The sequence below is a fragment of the Columba livia genome, chromosome 1 (genome assembly GCF_036013475.1).
Source record: "Columba livia isolate bColLiv1 breed racing homer chromosome 1, bColLiv1.pat.W.v2, whole genome shotgun sequence".
In the NCBI taxonomy this organism is placed as follows: domain Eukaryota; kingdom Metazoa; phylum Chordata; class Aves; order Columbiformes; family Columbidae; genus Columba; species Columba livia.
The window spans coordinates 195,592,841-195,608,509 of record NC_088602.1 but is presented as its reverse complement, the minus strand read 5'-3'; the positions used below and the strand labels follow the sequence as shown (position 1 = coordinate 195,608,509).

The following is a 15,669-nucleotide window of genomic DNA, read 5'->3' as shown; positions in this document are numbered from 1 at the left end:
TGTAATGCAGCTGCAGATTTATGGAAGGAGTAACTCTTCTGCCTTACCACCACCACTTCTAGTCCCAGGGCTGGGCAGTCTCTGCCTTTTCCACAGCCCGTGATAAGGAAGATGGCATCTCCCTGATGCTTTAAGTCAATATCTTTTCTCTGTCTTAGGAAAAAAAATGTTGTTGCCTTACTAGAAATGGGCTAAAAGCAAGTTTAAAAATGCCCAGGCCTATGGGAGACTGATAGGGATGGGAATACTTCTTCCAGTAGCTGAGTTAATGACATGCTCATTCTCCCCTGGGAAGCCATGAGTACTTACAATTAGTGCCAGTGGTCCTGGCAATTAATCCAGCCAACATTTCCCCAGGAAAGCTGTGCTGCCCAAGCAATGCTAATATGCAGCAGGAAGTTGACACATAAGTGAGTAATCGACAGTGAAGTATTGGAAATGTCCCCTTTTTCCCTTCAGGCTGTGGTACTGTCATGTGAATTCTTCATGTTATTTATTAAATCTCATTTCTTTTCACTCTGAATACAAGAGAAACATAAACATAACAAAAGCATGACAAATTCTAAAAATATTGTAAATTATTGAAACAAGAACCAGAGCTTTTAATTATGTTTTGCTGTTCGTTCTCTTTGCGGGGAAACTGCTGATTGTAACTGTTGTATACAGGCCCTATGGGTCTTGTCATTGACCAACGTCCAGGAACTGATGAGATATTTCCACCTTTGCCTAAAGTTACCTCCACTTTTGTCAGCATTCAGAGCTGCAAAAAAACCTGTGAGACTTTGGGGGAGATGGCCAAAACAGCAGAGCTGCCTTTACACTCACAATAAAAAAGGATTAAGGGGTGGATGCATAAAAAGGCTTCTGAGCCATGAAGCTGAACTTTACAACAACTAACACTGAAGTCTGAGCCATTATAGAGGAGTCAGACTTGGAGACCTAGATATTAGATATCTACATGACATGTAAGGACAACAAAGGATGCTGGGGACAGGGCTGTTTTGAGCCCAGTTTCTCTCTCTGATGTGCTTCTTCTCATGCAAGGATGCACCTACTTCTGCTTGCGACTCAGTCCTGGTGTCCCTTCTGCAGACAATAACTTGAAGCATTTTCTCCAAGATGCAGGAGGAAATCTGTTTTCAGCCACTGTTTAAGGCCTTTCTTTTATATTCTACTTTATGCCAATGCTGTGCATGCCCTTGGCTGTCAAAGCCCTGACTGGTGTAGGTGTGAGGTGGGGCCTAAGTTGCTTAGTCCAAACAAGACATGAAGACCTCCCTGGGGCTGGCAGGGTTTTGGGGGCTCACTGTTGTCCTAGGTGACTGAATCTGCGCAAGTCCCAGTCTCTGTGCCTCAGGCTTTTTGTCAATGTAGCCTTCAGCCTGCTTATCTAAGTTATAACCATGATTACACATTACCATGCTTTGAACTTCTAAAACCAGATATCCTTCAAAACAATTTTCTATAAAACACTTTATACTGAAGATTAATGTGCAATTGTAAAATAATCAGTATTACTGAGGCAGAATACAAAATATTCAAATAAAAATGAAACACAAAAATGTGACTCATGTAACAGCATTTTCTTTCGTATTCCACCTTAATTTTATGGGGCTAATAATTAAGTGCCACTGAAACATTAAGTGTGACTTTCCCCAGAACCTTAGTGTCTTCTTCAAAGCCATATCAGTAAAAGTTACTTGGAAATTGCCTGTAATTAAGTTATTTGTAATGCAGATCAGCCACACTGGAGTCTTTGTGTCTAAAGCTCCAAACAGTAGGATTCCAGCCATGGTGGTACAGCAGAGTAGAGACACTAATGGGGTTTCAGGTACAGAGAAATGCACTTTGTAGTAATGAACTGCAAATGCACAGTAAAGTGCGATTAGGCAGTGAGATTGCTTGCTCATGGAGAAATATTTACAATAGTGCATCCACCTAATTAAGCATGCAAAAGAAGAATATTTGAGAATCTGTCTTCTTCTGAGAGAGTTTTCTAACATTTTCAACTTCATCTCTAAAAATAAATACACCGTATAAATGCATTGTATAATCTGACTTGCCCAATTCCTGCTGAACTTCAGGTGGCATTTCCATGGTGGTTACCTGCAGAGGATGAGAACCACATTTTCCACACTGAATGGGCTTTGCTAGCATTTCCTTAATATGGGATCAAAGACCAGGCAGCATCTGTGCAGCCAGTCTGTGCCTCATGTTCCTTCCCCTCAGCTCAGCTAAATCTGTGCTGTGCCACTGACCTCAGGCTACTCCCGACCATGGCTGAAGGCAAAAAGCTACTGCTACCCCACTGCCTGTGACCTGCTGATGGAAAGAGTCACTGGATAATCATGTGAATATACCCCCTATCATCTGTCCTTGCTCTCTCCTGTGCAGCGTATCAGGCCACAGCAGATGACACCCAGTGGATTGCTGCACTTCATGCCTCCTTCCCCGCACACCTCCCCCCCTCCCCACTCGTCACTCACAGTGCTGCTTGGGGCCACTCGGTCCTGCCGGCTTTTAGTCTGAGATGCCTCAGGAGAAGAGAGGGTCGGGCTTGAGTCTCCGTGTGAATTTTGCCATGATAGGGCAGAATTGTGCTGCCTCCCTACATCTGCACATCTGCAACTGAGTGACATGCAAACCAGGGTCTTGTGATTTCACAAAACCATACGAATCCCCTGGGCATCTGAATTTCTAGTTGTGTATTGGTTGGTTGGTTTTGTTTGTTTGTTTATCTGTTTGTTTTTCTTGCAGCATCTTTGACCTTAAGTAAGATTTGTCACTATGTAGAAAAATACGTAGGTACATTCTCAATTCAACAATGCAGAAATTTTCTTTCTAGCTATTAATTACTGAATACATGATATCCATACAGATATTTTGAATTATTGGACATCAAGCTTGAAATTAATTGGCAGTGTTTACTTAGTCCTCTCACCCTCCTGAGGACATGTGCCTGTCTGCAAGCAGGTATTCATGGCTACATGTTAACCTCTAATCAGTGCAGATCTGAAACTTCAGCTTTTCTTCTTCCCAAATCCTTTGGGAAGGATTTTTTTCAAGAGCAGAAATATGAAGAGATTTGAACTGCAATGTATACAATTTTACAATGTTCTGTATCATTTTCAGGCATTTCTGATCATTCCCTGGCACAGAAGACATTGTGTCCCGACTCCAAGACTTACCTGGGAGAGCACTATAACACACACTCTCTCTTCGGCTGGTCACAGACAGCACCAACTTTCCAGTAAGTTTTCTAAGTATTTCTAAGCAGATTTTGGGTGGTGAAAATATGTTTTAAAAGCTGCTGATGTTACCTGGGAAATCTGTAGTTGTGTCTAATAAGAAAGCACCCTGTCCTTCATTTTGCTGTTTGTCATTTAGTAAGAAGTTTCAAGAAACGAGAATCTTGGAAGAAGAAACAGAATATTTTCCAATTTTACTTTTCTTAGCTAGGATCAGGATCTACTTGTAGGGCCTGACTCTTCAGCTGCTGCTTTTGTATAACTATGGCAAGATGTTCCTATCCTTCGCAGGGCAGCCTTCTGTGGTGCCAGGGGAATTTTTCCATCCCTTTGTTGCTGTGGCCCAAGCAAAGGAGCTTCTGTCACTGCTGGTGCAGGATCCAAACTGCGCAGCTCCCTCAGCTGCTTCTGGAACTGCCTCCTGTTCCTGGCAGGCAGCATTTTGCATTTGGGCTTGGGGCTCGGTTGGTCCAGGAGGGCAGAGCTGCATTGCAGCACAGTGGCTGTCAGCTACTGTAAAACTTATTTTGCAGCTGGGAAGCACTGAAAACCAGCTTACGCAGGCAGACTGTTGCTGTGCAGCTGGAATGACAGTGGAAAGCTAGCTAGCTGTTGGATTAAATCAAATGGGCAAAGCAGGAATTTTTCCAGCAGAGACTGAGCTAAAACATGGATAAGTTTAATACTGCGATGTAAGTGCCAAAGCAGGGGTCCTGGTGCTGGCTTATTTCAGTATTTAGCACTCATTTTCAGCAGTTGTATTGTGATAGCATCCAGAGGACATGGCTAAGTGAGCCTACTTACGGTGATGATGCACTTGTATTTTATACTCCAAGCCTGGGGGAGGGGAAGAACTGGGTAAAAGCCAGAAGCAGTTTGTCAGCTCTTGTGGGCCTGGCTGGAGAGCAGCCCAGCTTTCCAGAGAAGGAGCAGAAAGCCCTCAAACTCTGAACCTTACTGGCCACCCAGCCCAGCTATGATGTACAGGAGGTAGTGTGGGTTTTGGGCCTCTGCATCCCAGTCTCAGCAAGGATCCTTCCATCACTGGTGTCTTCATTGGGATTTGTCCCCTGCACAATGTGGGGTCCAGCAGAACACAAAACACTGGTAACACTGTTCAAATAGAGGCTTTGGATTTGTTCACCTTCTTGATCCAATATTTTTTAGCTTTATTCAGACTCTGTGTCAGCAAAGCCAATTGCCTGGGGCAGACTCTGTGAATTTAACAGGAAAACCTGTGTGCCAGCACATCTGCCCCAGCCTCTTTGGCATGTGTGCTGTCCTGGCCATGCTAACCTGGACCAACCCTGCTGGGACAATGGCTGCTGTATGGCTCCTTGCAGCCTCCCCCAGGGCTGTGAACCTTCCCTGTTCCTGCAGTACTCTTTTTCAGGGCTTCTTCCAAAAAAACCCCACATATCTTGCTCAGCCAAATGTAGAGAGTCCTTCAACTCTGGAGAACACCACCAAAAGCATAAGCAAAGGCAGGATCCACTGCAGACCTGCAAAAGTGTGGTGGAGAATTTTTCATACTTATTAATTTGGGTTTCTAAAATGCATTCTTTTCAAGGCTCGTTGTATATCCTTTCTGCATTTGAACTTCACAAGTAATATATTAAATTAAATTACTGACAGGAATATTTAGCAAAGGGGCATCAATTGCAGGATATTGGCTGAAAATGAATGACAAGTTCATAATCGTATAAAAACAATTTTCAGAATTATTCTAAAGCAGCCAGAGAATAGGAAATGTGTCATCTGACCTGTGTCAAACGGCTTGAATTTGGATACATGGCCTAACAGCAATCTACTTGTGCATAGTTCAACACAAGGGGTTATTTGCACATAATATTCTGTAAATAATTTCAATCAAAAAATTTGACATTAGAACCTGTTCAGCAATGATTTACGATAGACTGAAATTTATTCAATAAATTAGTTGTTGCAAATTGTTTATGCAGCTCTGGGTCATAGTTGAGTTGATCCAATGTTGCCCTCATCAGCACCTGCATTTGCAAATGGAGCCAAAGACTTGTGCTGCACAGCCAGAGGAGCAGACTTATAATCAGGACAGCCATGAAAAGGCTCCAAAGTGCCATTTTTAAAAAGCACATGGAGTCTTGTACAGTTATTTGGCCAAGCAGTGTTCCTACAACCCAGAACCAGCAGGTTCTGCACGGTTCAGCAACTGCACCTCTTGCTGCATGTGGCGCTTAAGGTTAATTTGTTTAGACTTGAATTAAAGCTGTTGGGTTTTTTTTTAGTTTGGAAATAAATATTGAAGCATTTTAAAGGGTCTGTGCCATTACAGAACCAATACTGAACATTGGCCATTACAAATATGGATGAAAGAACTCTTGATCAAATCTCATTAAGGAAAGGGAGGAGAAGGCGGATGGTGAACAGCATGATTAATATTTCATGCTAGGATTTCCCAGAGAATCTAAGTCATGTTGCCCAAATCGTATTAAAACAGAGTTGAATTTGAGTTCCTGTAATATATAATATTGCAATATGTAATTATGTACAGAGATTACCCTATGTTAAGGAATTTCGTAACAGATTTGTTAGTAAGGCATATTGTATTTCCTTAATTTTCTGCTGATGCAGCAAAATTATTTTCATAAGGCAAGGAAATATTCATTACACAACTAATTCTGCTATGAAATCTCATATATCAAACGATGAGAGAAAACCATAGGCAATCTTACAAGGATGGGCGTGACATTTTGAATTATTACATTTTTGCTTTCCATATTGATTTTTTTTTTTTTAAGATGTTCACATATTGTTTTGATTTTTTTTTTGGTTTGTTTTCATTTCCAGGATATTAGAACTTTATTTGCCAATACAAATCTCTAAATAAACCCTATATTGAAAAAAATACATGCTATACTGTTTTTTAGGAACATGGAGGACAGTAAATTAATTGTAGTAATACAGAAAGGAAATTATGTTCCAGTTTTTCAGTTTGAAACACTGTTGAGAATAAATTAAACACAAGTTATTTTTAGGAAGACTAAAAATGCCTTAAACAAATTGTTTTGTGGATCAGATAGATTTTAGTTTTTAATTTTGGCCACTGAGTAAAACTTTCCATTATTTGCAGTCTTGCAGTCACATTTTCATGTGACTTAGGACCACAATAATAGTTTTTTCATGAATAACACCCTTCCAGGTAAAATTGTACCTGAAAGCTCAGGCTGATCATATGACTCTTTCAGTTACCATTCTTCTTTTTAATGACCTTGTCGCATTTCTTTACAGCGCTGCCCAGCAGGCAACTGGAAAGCGAGCGTTTGTCTTGAGTCGGTCTACGTTTGTCGGCAGTGGGAAGCATGGTGGCCACTGGCTGGGTGACAACTTCTCTCAGTGGAAGGACATGCACCGGTCAATCATTGGAATCCTGGAATTCAATCTCTTTGGCATCCCCTACGTAAGTCTGGTGTCTTTCAGCAGCAGCTGGCTCGGAAACAATATCACTTGAAATTAGCTCAAATGTTTTCTGAAATAAGCTGCTTGAGATGGCCAGCAGTAACGGCCTCCACAGCATAAGAAGCTGCAGATTAAAAAAAGCTAAATGTCATCAATCTTGGCTGGCTGAAGAGAAACAAAAATAGCACAGCTAGATTCAGATTAAATCACTGCATGCCATCCAAACCCGATCTCTTTATATTATGTACTCTATCATTGAGGTCCCTCCATATATTTCTGGTTTTGCAAGCTGGACTGGAGAATTTGCAGAATTACTGAAATACAGTCAGATCGTCCGTAGTGATACTAGTGTTCCAGGAGCCAGTACAATCTCAGTCCCATAAAAATTCATATCATTATGGAGCATTCTTATAAAGTCATCAGAAATAGGTACCTCCTTCTGAAAATTATTTTTGTTTTCAAACTTCTGTGGTTTCTTATTTTTGGGCCTCAGTCACAATCACAAACACTCATCCAATTATTTTATTTTTTCTTTAGATTGGTGCTGATATTTGCGGTTTTAACTATAACACCACCTATGAATTGTGCTTGCGCTGGATGCAGCTTGGCTCTTTCTATCCATTTTCCAGAAACCACAATGCAGAGGGAAATAAAGTAAGTAAACTAAGTTACATAAAGCTGTAGCCTATGATTACGTGATGGTGATTTGTATTACTTTCTCAGAAATTAACCTGCCATTCTTGGGTGAACTGGAGCGGCAGGTGGAAAGGAGTGTTGCACGGAGAACAGGAATTATTCTGCACAGTATATATTTTTCCCCTCCATAATGTAAAGATTACATAGAAATGCTAGAAAATATGTAGTATCTACCATCTGAAAGCCATGCAGAAATGTGTACCGCACACTTTGAATGAGAGAAAATCAGAAAATGGTCTTTCCATGTTGCTGATAAGATTTGTCCCATCCATCTTTTACCTACAGAAGCCCAGGTTTTATTTAAGAACCGGTAGGTCTCAGCACACATTCCTACTCCCTTATTTACTCCAGTTTTTTTTCCATATTTCTGTAACTGTAATAGGTATCACAGGAAGGGGAAAGTAGGCATTCTAAACAATCCTTGCTTTTTAACAGCAAATTTGAGACAAATGCCACAGTTACAAACCACAGACAAACGTGAGAACTCCAAGGAAAGCCAGCAATGGTGACAGCATTATCAACCAAGATGCAACAAAGACTAAAAAAAGCCAGTGAGCCCATAAGGAAGATGCAATCTTAGTCCAGACCCATGCCCTGGCTTTGACTTATCATAAAGTCCTTTCAAGTCTTGTCTCAGATAGGAAGAAGTATCAGGTTGTTTCTAACTATGAACAGCTTGAAGGTCTTGCAGCTCATGTAAGTACACTGTGTTTATCTTCTGCAGCCACAACGAAATGGTTCTGCTAGTTTAATAAATGTACTTTTTCTTTTTCCTTTTTTTTTTTTTTCCTTTTGTAAGCTGCTCTGCACAATGCTGGAGCTCAGCTTATTAGCTCAGCTTCAGTTTTCTTTGAAGTTGAGTCATCGAAGTATTGCAACATTTACACCCCCAGAAAGACCTCTGTCTCTGCATGAAAGTATGACAGACATTCAGCAATTGTGCAAATGCAGGAATACTAAGCTGTAGTGCTGTCATTAGGAGGGTCAGGAATTATCCTGGGGATCCCTGAGATATGCTGAGATATTTCTCTCTAGGAGAAAAAATGTCTGTGAGGCTTTTGATGGATATTTCCTATTTACCTCTTTTCACTAAAGTTAGAAGCATCTTAAGTATGTATGTTTGCTTGCCCCTTTGGGCACACAATGGGCTCTGATCTGGGTGACTGGGTATTAATCACATATGCACAATTTAAAAACCAGGAAAAGAGCAATGGGTCTATGTGATGGGAGCTGCAGCTCAGTGTTGACTGAATGACAGAAGTAACAGAAGATACATTTTGTTTTATTGGACTGCCTAATCTATTCAAAACATTGTGTTCGCTGAAAGAAATGAACAAGGCATTTTTGGTGACTCAGCATCACCTAAGAAGTCTGACTATTTTGTTTTGTTTTGTTTCTTTTGTGAACTTAGGCAATATTTGTACAGTGTCAGAATACTGGTAAAAATATAGCACAATTTTGAAATAATAGATGGATGCTCTGGAGCTCAGAGCCAGCAGGGAATATTATCAGTGACTAATTCTGATGTAAACATAATAATGGAGAAATTTAACTTAAATATTAAGTTTAATTAATATTAAGTTTAGTGTTAAAGTGAAACCTAAAATATCCACTTTGCCTAATCCATTGGAGATTTCAAAGGGTTTAATTAATACTTTTCATGTCTGAAAAGGACTAGATAATATAAAAAGCTTTGTTACTTCTGTTCCTTTTATGTTTCATTATCCTTGGAATTCATCATACTTTCTTCCATTTTAATGAGAAAACTGAGTATTACAGGAAAATTTTGTGAAGGAGGGAGGCAGCCATGTGACTTGTTAGCTGACTTGGTTTGGAATGGGAGAAGGTCGGACAGGAGGAATCAAAGAAGTAATTTTCTTGTATCAGCACTGGCCCGGGCTGTGTTCTGCATCCCATCACAGGGGACACTCAAGGGTGCCTTGAAGTAGATCAGAAGCACCCAGCGAGTGTAGACAGGTTGCTTAAACCTGTCCTCTTGATGGTGGGATCCAGCACATGTGCCCCCTCTCCAAGGACAAGGAAGCGAGGAGCACTGCTGATGTGAGGGTGTCCCCTTAGTCAGGACATCCTGAAATGGTGGACACAGGAGGAGAAAATCAAGCTTCTTTGTATGGGTGAAATATTTTCCCCACTGCCTGCCGTGACTTCAGTCGCTCCTGTTGGCTTCAGCAGTGCCATGAATTTACTCTTACTTTTAAATAGATTTGCCTTTATATTATTGGGCAATTTAATTATGCTTTTGCCTTAGTTTTGCAGATTATCAGTCTTCCCTTTTTCCTGTGTTTCACCTTCTCTGTCCCAGAGGGCTTGCATTTCCAGGATAAATTGATTTCTAGAGACAGGGCATCTACTCCCGAGCACAGACATGAAACCCCAGCTCCCCTCCCATCACGAGGTTAGGGGTAGTTGCAGATGGCTCACATACACCACGGTGGAGAATCATCTCCCTGAAATCACCAGAATTTTTCAAGTTGAAAAATTTTATACAAAATATTAGTTTGGTGATAATGGATATTGTTCTTAATACATCTTCCAGTTTGCAAATCAATGCTTTTTCTTATTTAAATATTCATTTTTGTATCATCATGGCAGCCACAGGTCTCCTTAGGTTGCACGCAGTTTCTCTGTTGCATTTGCAGTCCCTGTTAAAAACGCTCAGCACAAATAAAGACTTTTTCTTAACAGGAACAAGACCCAGCCGTGTTCGGAGCAGAGTTTGCCAAGATTTCTCGTGCTACACTTCGGATCAGATACTCACTGCTGCCATACTTATACACCTTGTTCTATGAATCTCATGTTCACGGAAACACCGTGGCGCGGTCACTGATGCATGAGTGAGTTTGGATTCTCTCTTTTTTATCATATTTTACTCACAAAAGTAGTTGAGCTTCTATGTATAAACTAGTTGATATCTGTTTGAAAACAGTCACAGCAATATTATTGCATACTCTCTCTTAAAAACAACAGTTTTACAATGAAATCTAATCAAATTATATGCACAAAACCCCCTCTTAATATATGCAATGGATTTTCATTCAGATGTAACCTATAATTGTTTCCAGTGGAAAAAAAAAGCCCAAATAAGGAGAATTTTGAAAATGTCTTGTCTCAGGCAAATGTGCAGCGGTTTTTTAATTTTAAAAATAGGAACCACATACCTGTATTTTCTGTATTTGAATGAAATCCGTGAAATCTGGATTCTGGTCCAGAATTCCAAGGAGGCCTCATACAGAGAAGTCACCATTTTTCAACCATCCACAGCATTTGCATTTTCCAATTTAGCACTTGCATCTGCCTGCTATGTATGAAACCTACATCTGTGTCCACAAATTGCATGGAAAAAACAGAGATAGAGATGTGTGAGTGTAGAAGCAGATGCAAAACTGAGATTAATAAATACAGACTGAAAAACCCCTCCGAAAATGTGACCTCATATGTTTGGAACAACTATTTTTTTTTCTGTTTGGAAGAAGCAGGAATCGAAGTGAGGTTTAGTTTCCCTCTCAGCATCTTTTAATTAGCTTTTTACCTGCTTTCAGTAAATTTTGTACTTCAGAATGCTTTATGCAAAGACTCTAGCAAAAAGAGTGCAAACAATACGTACGAAAGGCTACTGCCCAAAGCTCTGGCACAATTAAGTCCCATTGGTGCAGGCTACATCCTGGACTGTTTAATGTTCTTTTTCCCTCTATGTTAAAAACATTTTGGTTAAAGGGTAAGGCATTTTTTGCAAATTAAGCTGAGATTACACTAAAGTGCAGACCATTCAAGCATGGAAAGGATATGAACAAAACCTGTTTTACCTACTGAATGTAATGGCTAAATGATAAATTTCAAAAGCAGTATCCTTCCCCTTCCTACTCTGCTCCCTTATTTAATTATTTTACATTAAGGGAAAATTTTATAGGTACTCATGTCTTACAAGGAGCTATTTGCTATTTCAAGTATTTATTTTAGCTCTATTTTTACTTAATGAGATTTGAGTTAATGTTGGAAATGACCAAGTTAATTTTGGCATTAATATTAGCTAATCTCTGCTAATACAGAATTACTTTGGCTGTGTTAAAGCTACTTTTCTGACTCTTTCCAATATACTTTACTTGTGCTTTATTTGGGCCACATTGACATTAGAAATTTCCAAATTTGCTTTGATTTGAATTGTAGAGCAGTCTCAGATGCATCAGCAGAGACTTACATGGGGTGAAACTGAGCCAAAAAGTGTGCTCCAGCCATTAACAGGAGTTTAATCAGTGGAACCATGCTGGGATTACTAGGAAATAAAACCTCTAAAATGCATGTAGGGAGTGTAGGCATCAGGACACCAGCACAAACTGTTTCACTACCTAGGCCCCATCCTACTGGGCACATCACTTACTAATGGTGCCATAGCTAGATCCTAAAATGGCTTAGAAGTATTTTTTACTATTATTAGTTAATTCTGGTTATTATTAATAGAATCATAGAATAATTTGGGCTGGAAGAGACCTTCAAAGGTCATCTGGTCCAATCCCTTGCGATAAGCAGGGACATCTTCAACCAGATTGGGTTGCTCAGAGCCCCGTTCAGCCTGGCCTTGAGTGTCTCCAGCGATGGGGCATCTACCACCTCTCTGGGAAACTTGTGCTAGTGTTTCAACACCCTCATAGTAAAAAATTTCTTCTTCATGTCACGCCTGAATCTCCCCTCTTTTAGTTTAAAACCATTACCCTTTGTCCTATTGCAGAAGACCCTGCTAAAAACTCTGTCCCCGTCTTCTTATAGGCCCCTTTTAAGTACTGAAAGGCCTCAATAAGGTCTCCCTTATTGAGAGTAGGTAGTCTGATTGGGGGACAGGTTGCCCAGGGAAGTACATTCTCTGCACTTCGGAGTTTCAAGACCCAGCTGGATCAAGCCTGGAGCAACCTGGTGTGAGCTCAGAGCTGGCCCTGCTGTGAGCCCCAGTTTGGACTAGAGACCTCCTGGGGTCCCTTATCCTCCTCTTCTCCAGGCTGAACAACTCCAACTCTTGAGTATTTCTTACTATTTCTAATTAATATTAATTGGTTTAGTGGGTCTGGTCAGGCAGAGAAAGTGACCCAGATGCTAACAGGAAGAGAAATGTGGGGTTGAGATAGAGAACTGAAACATGCTTTTTGATATACAGATGATGGAATTTTACATCAAATCTTTCCCTTACTTGTAACAAACACAACGAAGAGCTAAAAAACTGCTCTCATTTTTCTGGTGCAGCTGTGTAAACAACTCTGCTTGCGGTCATGTGGTCATTTCAGGTTTTTTTATTTCATTTCAAATATTTAGGTGCTCATTTCAGATCACAAACAACAACAAAATCCCACTAGATTTCTGTAAATGTTTTAGGTGCCTCTGAGGCTTTCACTCAGTTGAAACAGAGGCACCAGTAGCTTGGCTGTCCAAAAAGATCTGGATGTGGTATTCATTACTGGAGGGGAAAGCTCTGCTTAATAGCTAAACAGGGGAAAAATCAGACAGAGGAGGGGCCGGCATCTAATCATAGGAAACATGTAGATGGAATTAAGCACCTTCCATAGATCACAGGTATGGCTTAATGGCTTATATTTTCAAAATAAGAGTGTTCATTTGTTTGCTGAATGGTTGCTAGAGAAAACAGTGCCAAGTTAGATGGCGAGATGCTTGTTTCTGCATGCAAATAAGAGCAACTTCTCTTTTGCCATAATTTCTTGGTCAGCTTTTTCTCTTGAAATCTTCTACAACAAGGAATATTGAATCAATATCATACTTTTATTACAGCAAAATTAAAAGTACAGAGTTGACAAGAAAAACTGTTTTATATTTCAAAAACTTTAAGACAAGGTAATTAATCAAAAAACACAGCCCACTTTTAAATTTTACAAAGCATTATGTCAAAATGAAATTATGATCAAGATTAAGGTGTCCAAAAGAGCTACTGTTTTTGACAGAAGAAGAAACAGAATGAAATGCAGTTTTTTTCAGTCAGAGCCTGAGGCATGTCTTCAAGAACACTTTTTCCTGAGCTCCACGTACTCCCTAAAATTGCAATATTTTAGAAATTTGAACCCTGAATACATGTCTTTTTATTGCAAAGGTGGTTTTGGTGATTTGGGGTTGTTCCTGTAGATCTGGGCAGGGTGCACAGTGTACACTTGTGGTGTACCGAGTGGGCAGGACAGTGACACTGAGACACTGCTCCAGCCAGTGTACAACAGAGACCTGTCCTGAGACAGGGGCAGCTGCAAACTCAGTTAAACAGACACAGTAAATAAACTTCTAAACAAATAGTTTGTACCTCCTTAGAGAATATGTTGATGTGCAACAGCCAATGTGAATTTGCCAAAAGTGAATGACAGTAAACTAGCCCAGGTGCCGTCTTTGACAAGGCAGCAGGGCTGTTGGATGGGAAAGGAGGCAGAGGAGCAGGAGAAAGCAGAAGGTACAAGGTACCTTGACTTTGGGAGGGCTTGTGGCACACTCCATGTGGTATTATTAGAAGCTCCATCATTAATTTCCTCAGAGATAGGTTTACAAATGTTTGAAAGCCTATTTGAATTCTCAAGGATTTTATGCCAGATGAGTGGAGGTTCCTGAGATGGGGAGAATCTCTCCTCTTTGCCAGATGCTATTCAATATTTTCATTAGCTGATGCTAACGGTGCAATAGAGATCCGTTCCCAAGCTGGCAGATGATGCTAGGCAAACGGGACTGTAAGCACTCTGGAGGACATGATCAGAATCCAAAACTATTTTAATGCATTCAGTAAAATGGACCAAATTCCATAAGTTTTCATCCATTCAGGAAAGGCAGCTGTAGAGGACAGTATGTATGAAGGCTGATTTGTGTTTGTCCTGCAAAAGATTTCTAATGCAAACCTGTGAAATGCGCAGGAAGCCAAATTCAAGGTTTTTCACAAATGCTTTGGGTCCTACAGCACAGTGTTATGGCTCTGTGTTCCTTCTCCTGGTCCTGACTCCAGTCCTGCAATTTGGCTCCCTCAATTAAGTCTCAACCCACTGGAGAGGAACTAAGATAGTTGTTTTCCCACCACTGCTCTTCTGAAAATAAATCAGCTCTAGCATTTTATGAGGATTCTGGTCTGCTCCAGTATGGTAGGTGCTACTGTGATTTCTGAATCTCTGTCCAGCTTATGGCATTCCCTCAAGCACGAAAAATATTTGGTGGTGTTGAAGGATGTATTGAGGCAACAGATTTCTCCTTGCAGTGAGTGACATCAAAATAATCTGCAATTTCTATAAAAATGTGAATTAACATTGCATATCTCATTTTCAACACCAGATTTACCTCCGATCAGGAGACTCATGGAATAGATACTGCCTTCCTTTGGGGACCTGCTTTTATGATTGCTCCTGTTCTTCAAGAGGCAAGTACTGTAATTAAAAAATGCCATCATACTGGGAAAAAAGAAAAGAGCTGCACTTAGGGCATTGGATGACATTCAGGGCTTGTTTGCTCATATCCACTCATCTCTTCTCTCCACTGTCAAAGCTTGCAGAACGCAGTTCTGCACAGCACAGACAGAACAGAGCTGCCTGGTGCTTGAAGCGGGAGGTTGAAAGTGAGGGCACGGCATTTCCCTGCTTCTCCAAGCACTGAGTGGATATAAACAGGCTGGATGCTGCCCCTCGTGTACTCCTGTTACTGTGCTGACAGCTTTCTCCAAGGACACACACAGAGCAGTAATTGTTGAGCTAGGAAGAAACATGCAGATATTAAAGCAAACTGGTTTCTGTTTTACCACTCACTCCCTGTGCTTTGGAACTGCAGCATTGCAAGGGCTGTGCTAGGAATTTCCCGGCATCACAGGCAAACACAGTCATTATGCAAACAGTAATGACAATGTTAGCTGCTAATATGACAGGTTGTAAAAAGCAACATTTTCCTATGGCGATGTGGGGTCAGGGCTCTCACTGCTCAGCCAGATCAAGAGTGAGTTCCTCTCCTTGTCCCACCACTCACTGCCGACGGCACCAGAAAGGTACATCTGAGCAGAGCTAAATATTTGCCTGGGATGTATCCTAGAGCTGTTTGCAATCAGCATGTTGCCAGAATATCTGATACATTTTCTACATGTTGCTGACGATTAAACACCTAAGCAGGCCACCGCTAGCCACCTTTTTTTATCCAGCCCTTGTACCTCTGCGAATTTAAAAGGAAATTTTTATTCCTGCATTAAAACCATTCTGACTCTGCTCAGGCACTTCATTCGTCAACCCTTCACATTCAGTATTGCCCAGGTTTCTAATAGCTGATGACT

The 15,669-nt window shown here is 40.7% G+C and overlaps 1 protein-coding gene across 2 annotated transcripts in view; it reads left to right on the top strand.

Moving 5' to 3' along the window:
* The window catches only part of LOC102097193 (sucrase-isomaltase, intestinal), a 60,439-nt gene that overhangs the window by 33,063 nt on the left and 11,707 nt on the right, over positions 1–15,669 (top strand). The window contains exons 13-17 of one of the 2 annotated variants that reach the window (XM_065049008.1): positions 3,133–3,250; positions 6,516–6,684; positions 7,221–7,337; positions 10,086–10,234; positions 14,691–14,775. In XM_065049008.1, coding sequence (XP_064905080.1) covers positions 3,133–3,250; positions 6,516–6,684; positions 7,221–7,337; positions 10,086–10,234; positions 14,691–14,775 — 638 coding nt within the window. Of the gene's footprint in view, positions 1–3,132; positions 3,251–6,515; positions 6,685–7,220; positions 7,338–10,085; positions 10,235–14,690; positions 14,780–15,669 lie in introns of both variants that reach the window. The other variant, XM_065049009.1, reaches the window with a different exon arrangement.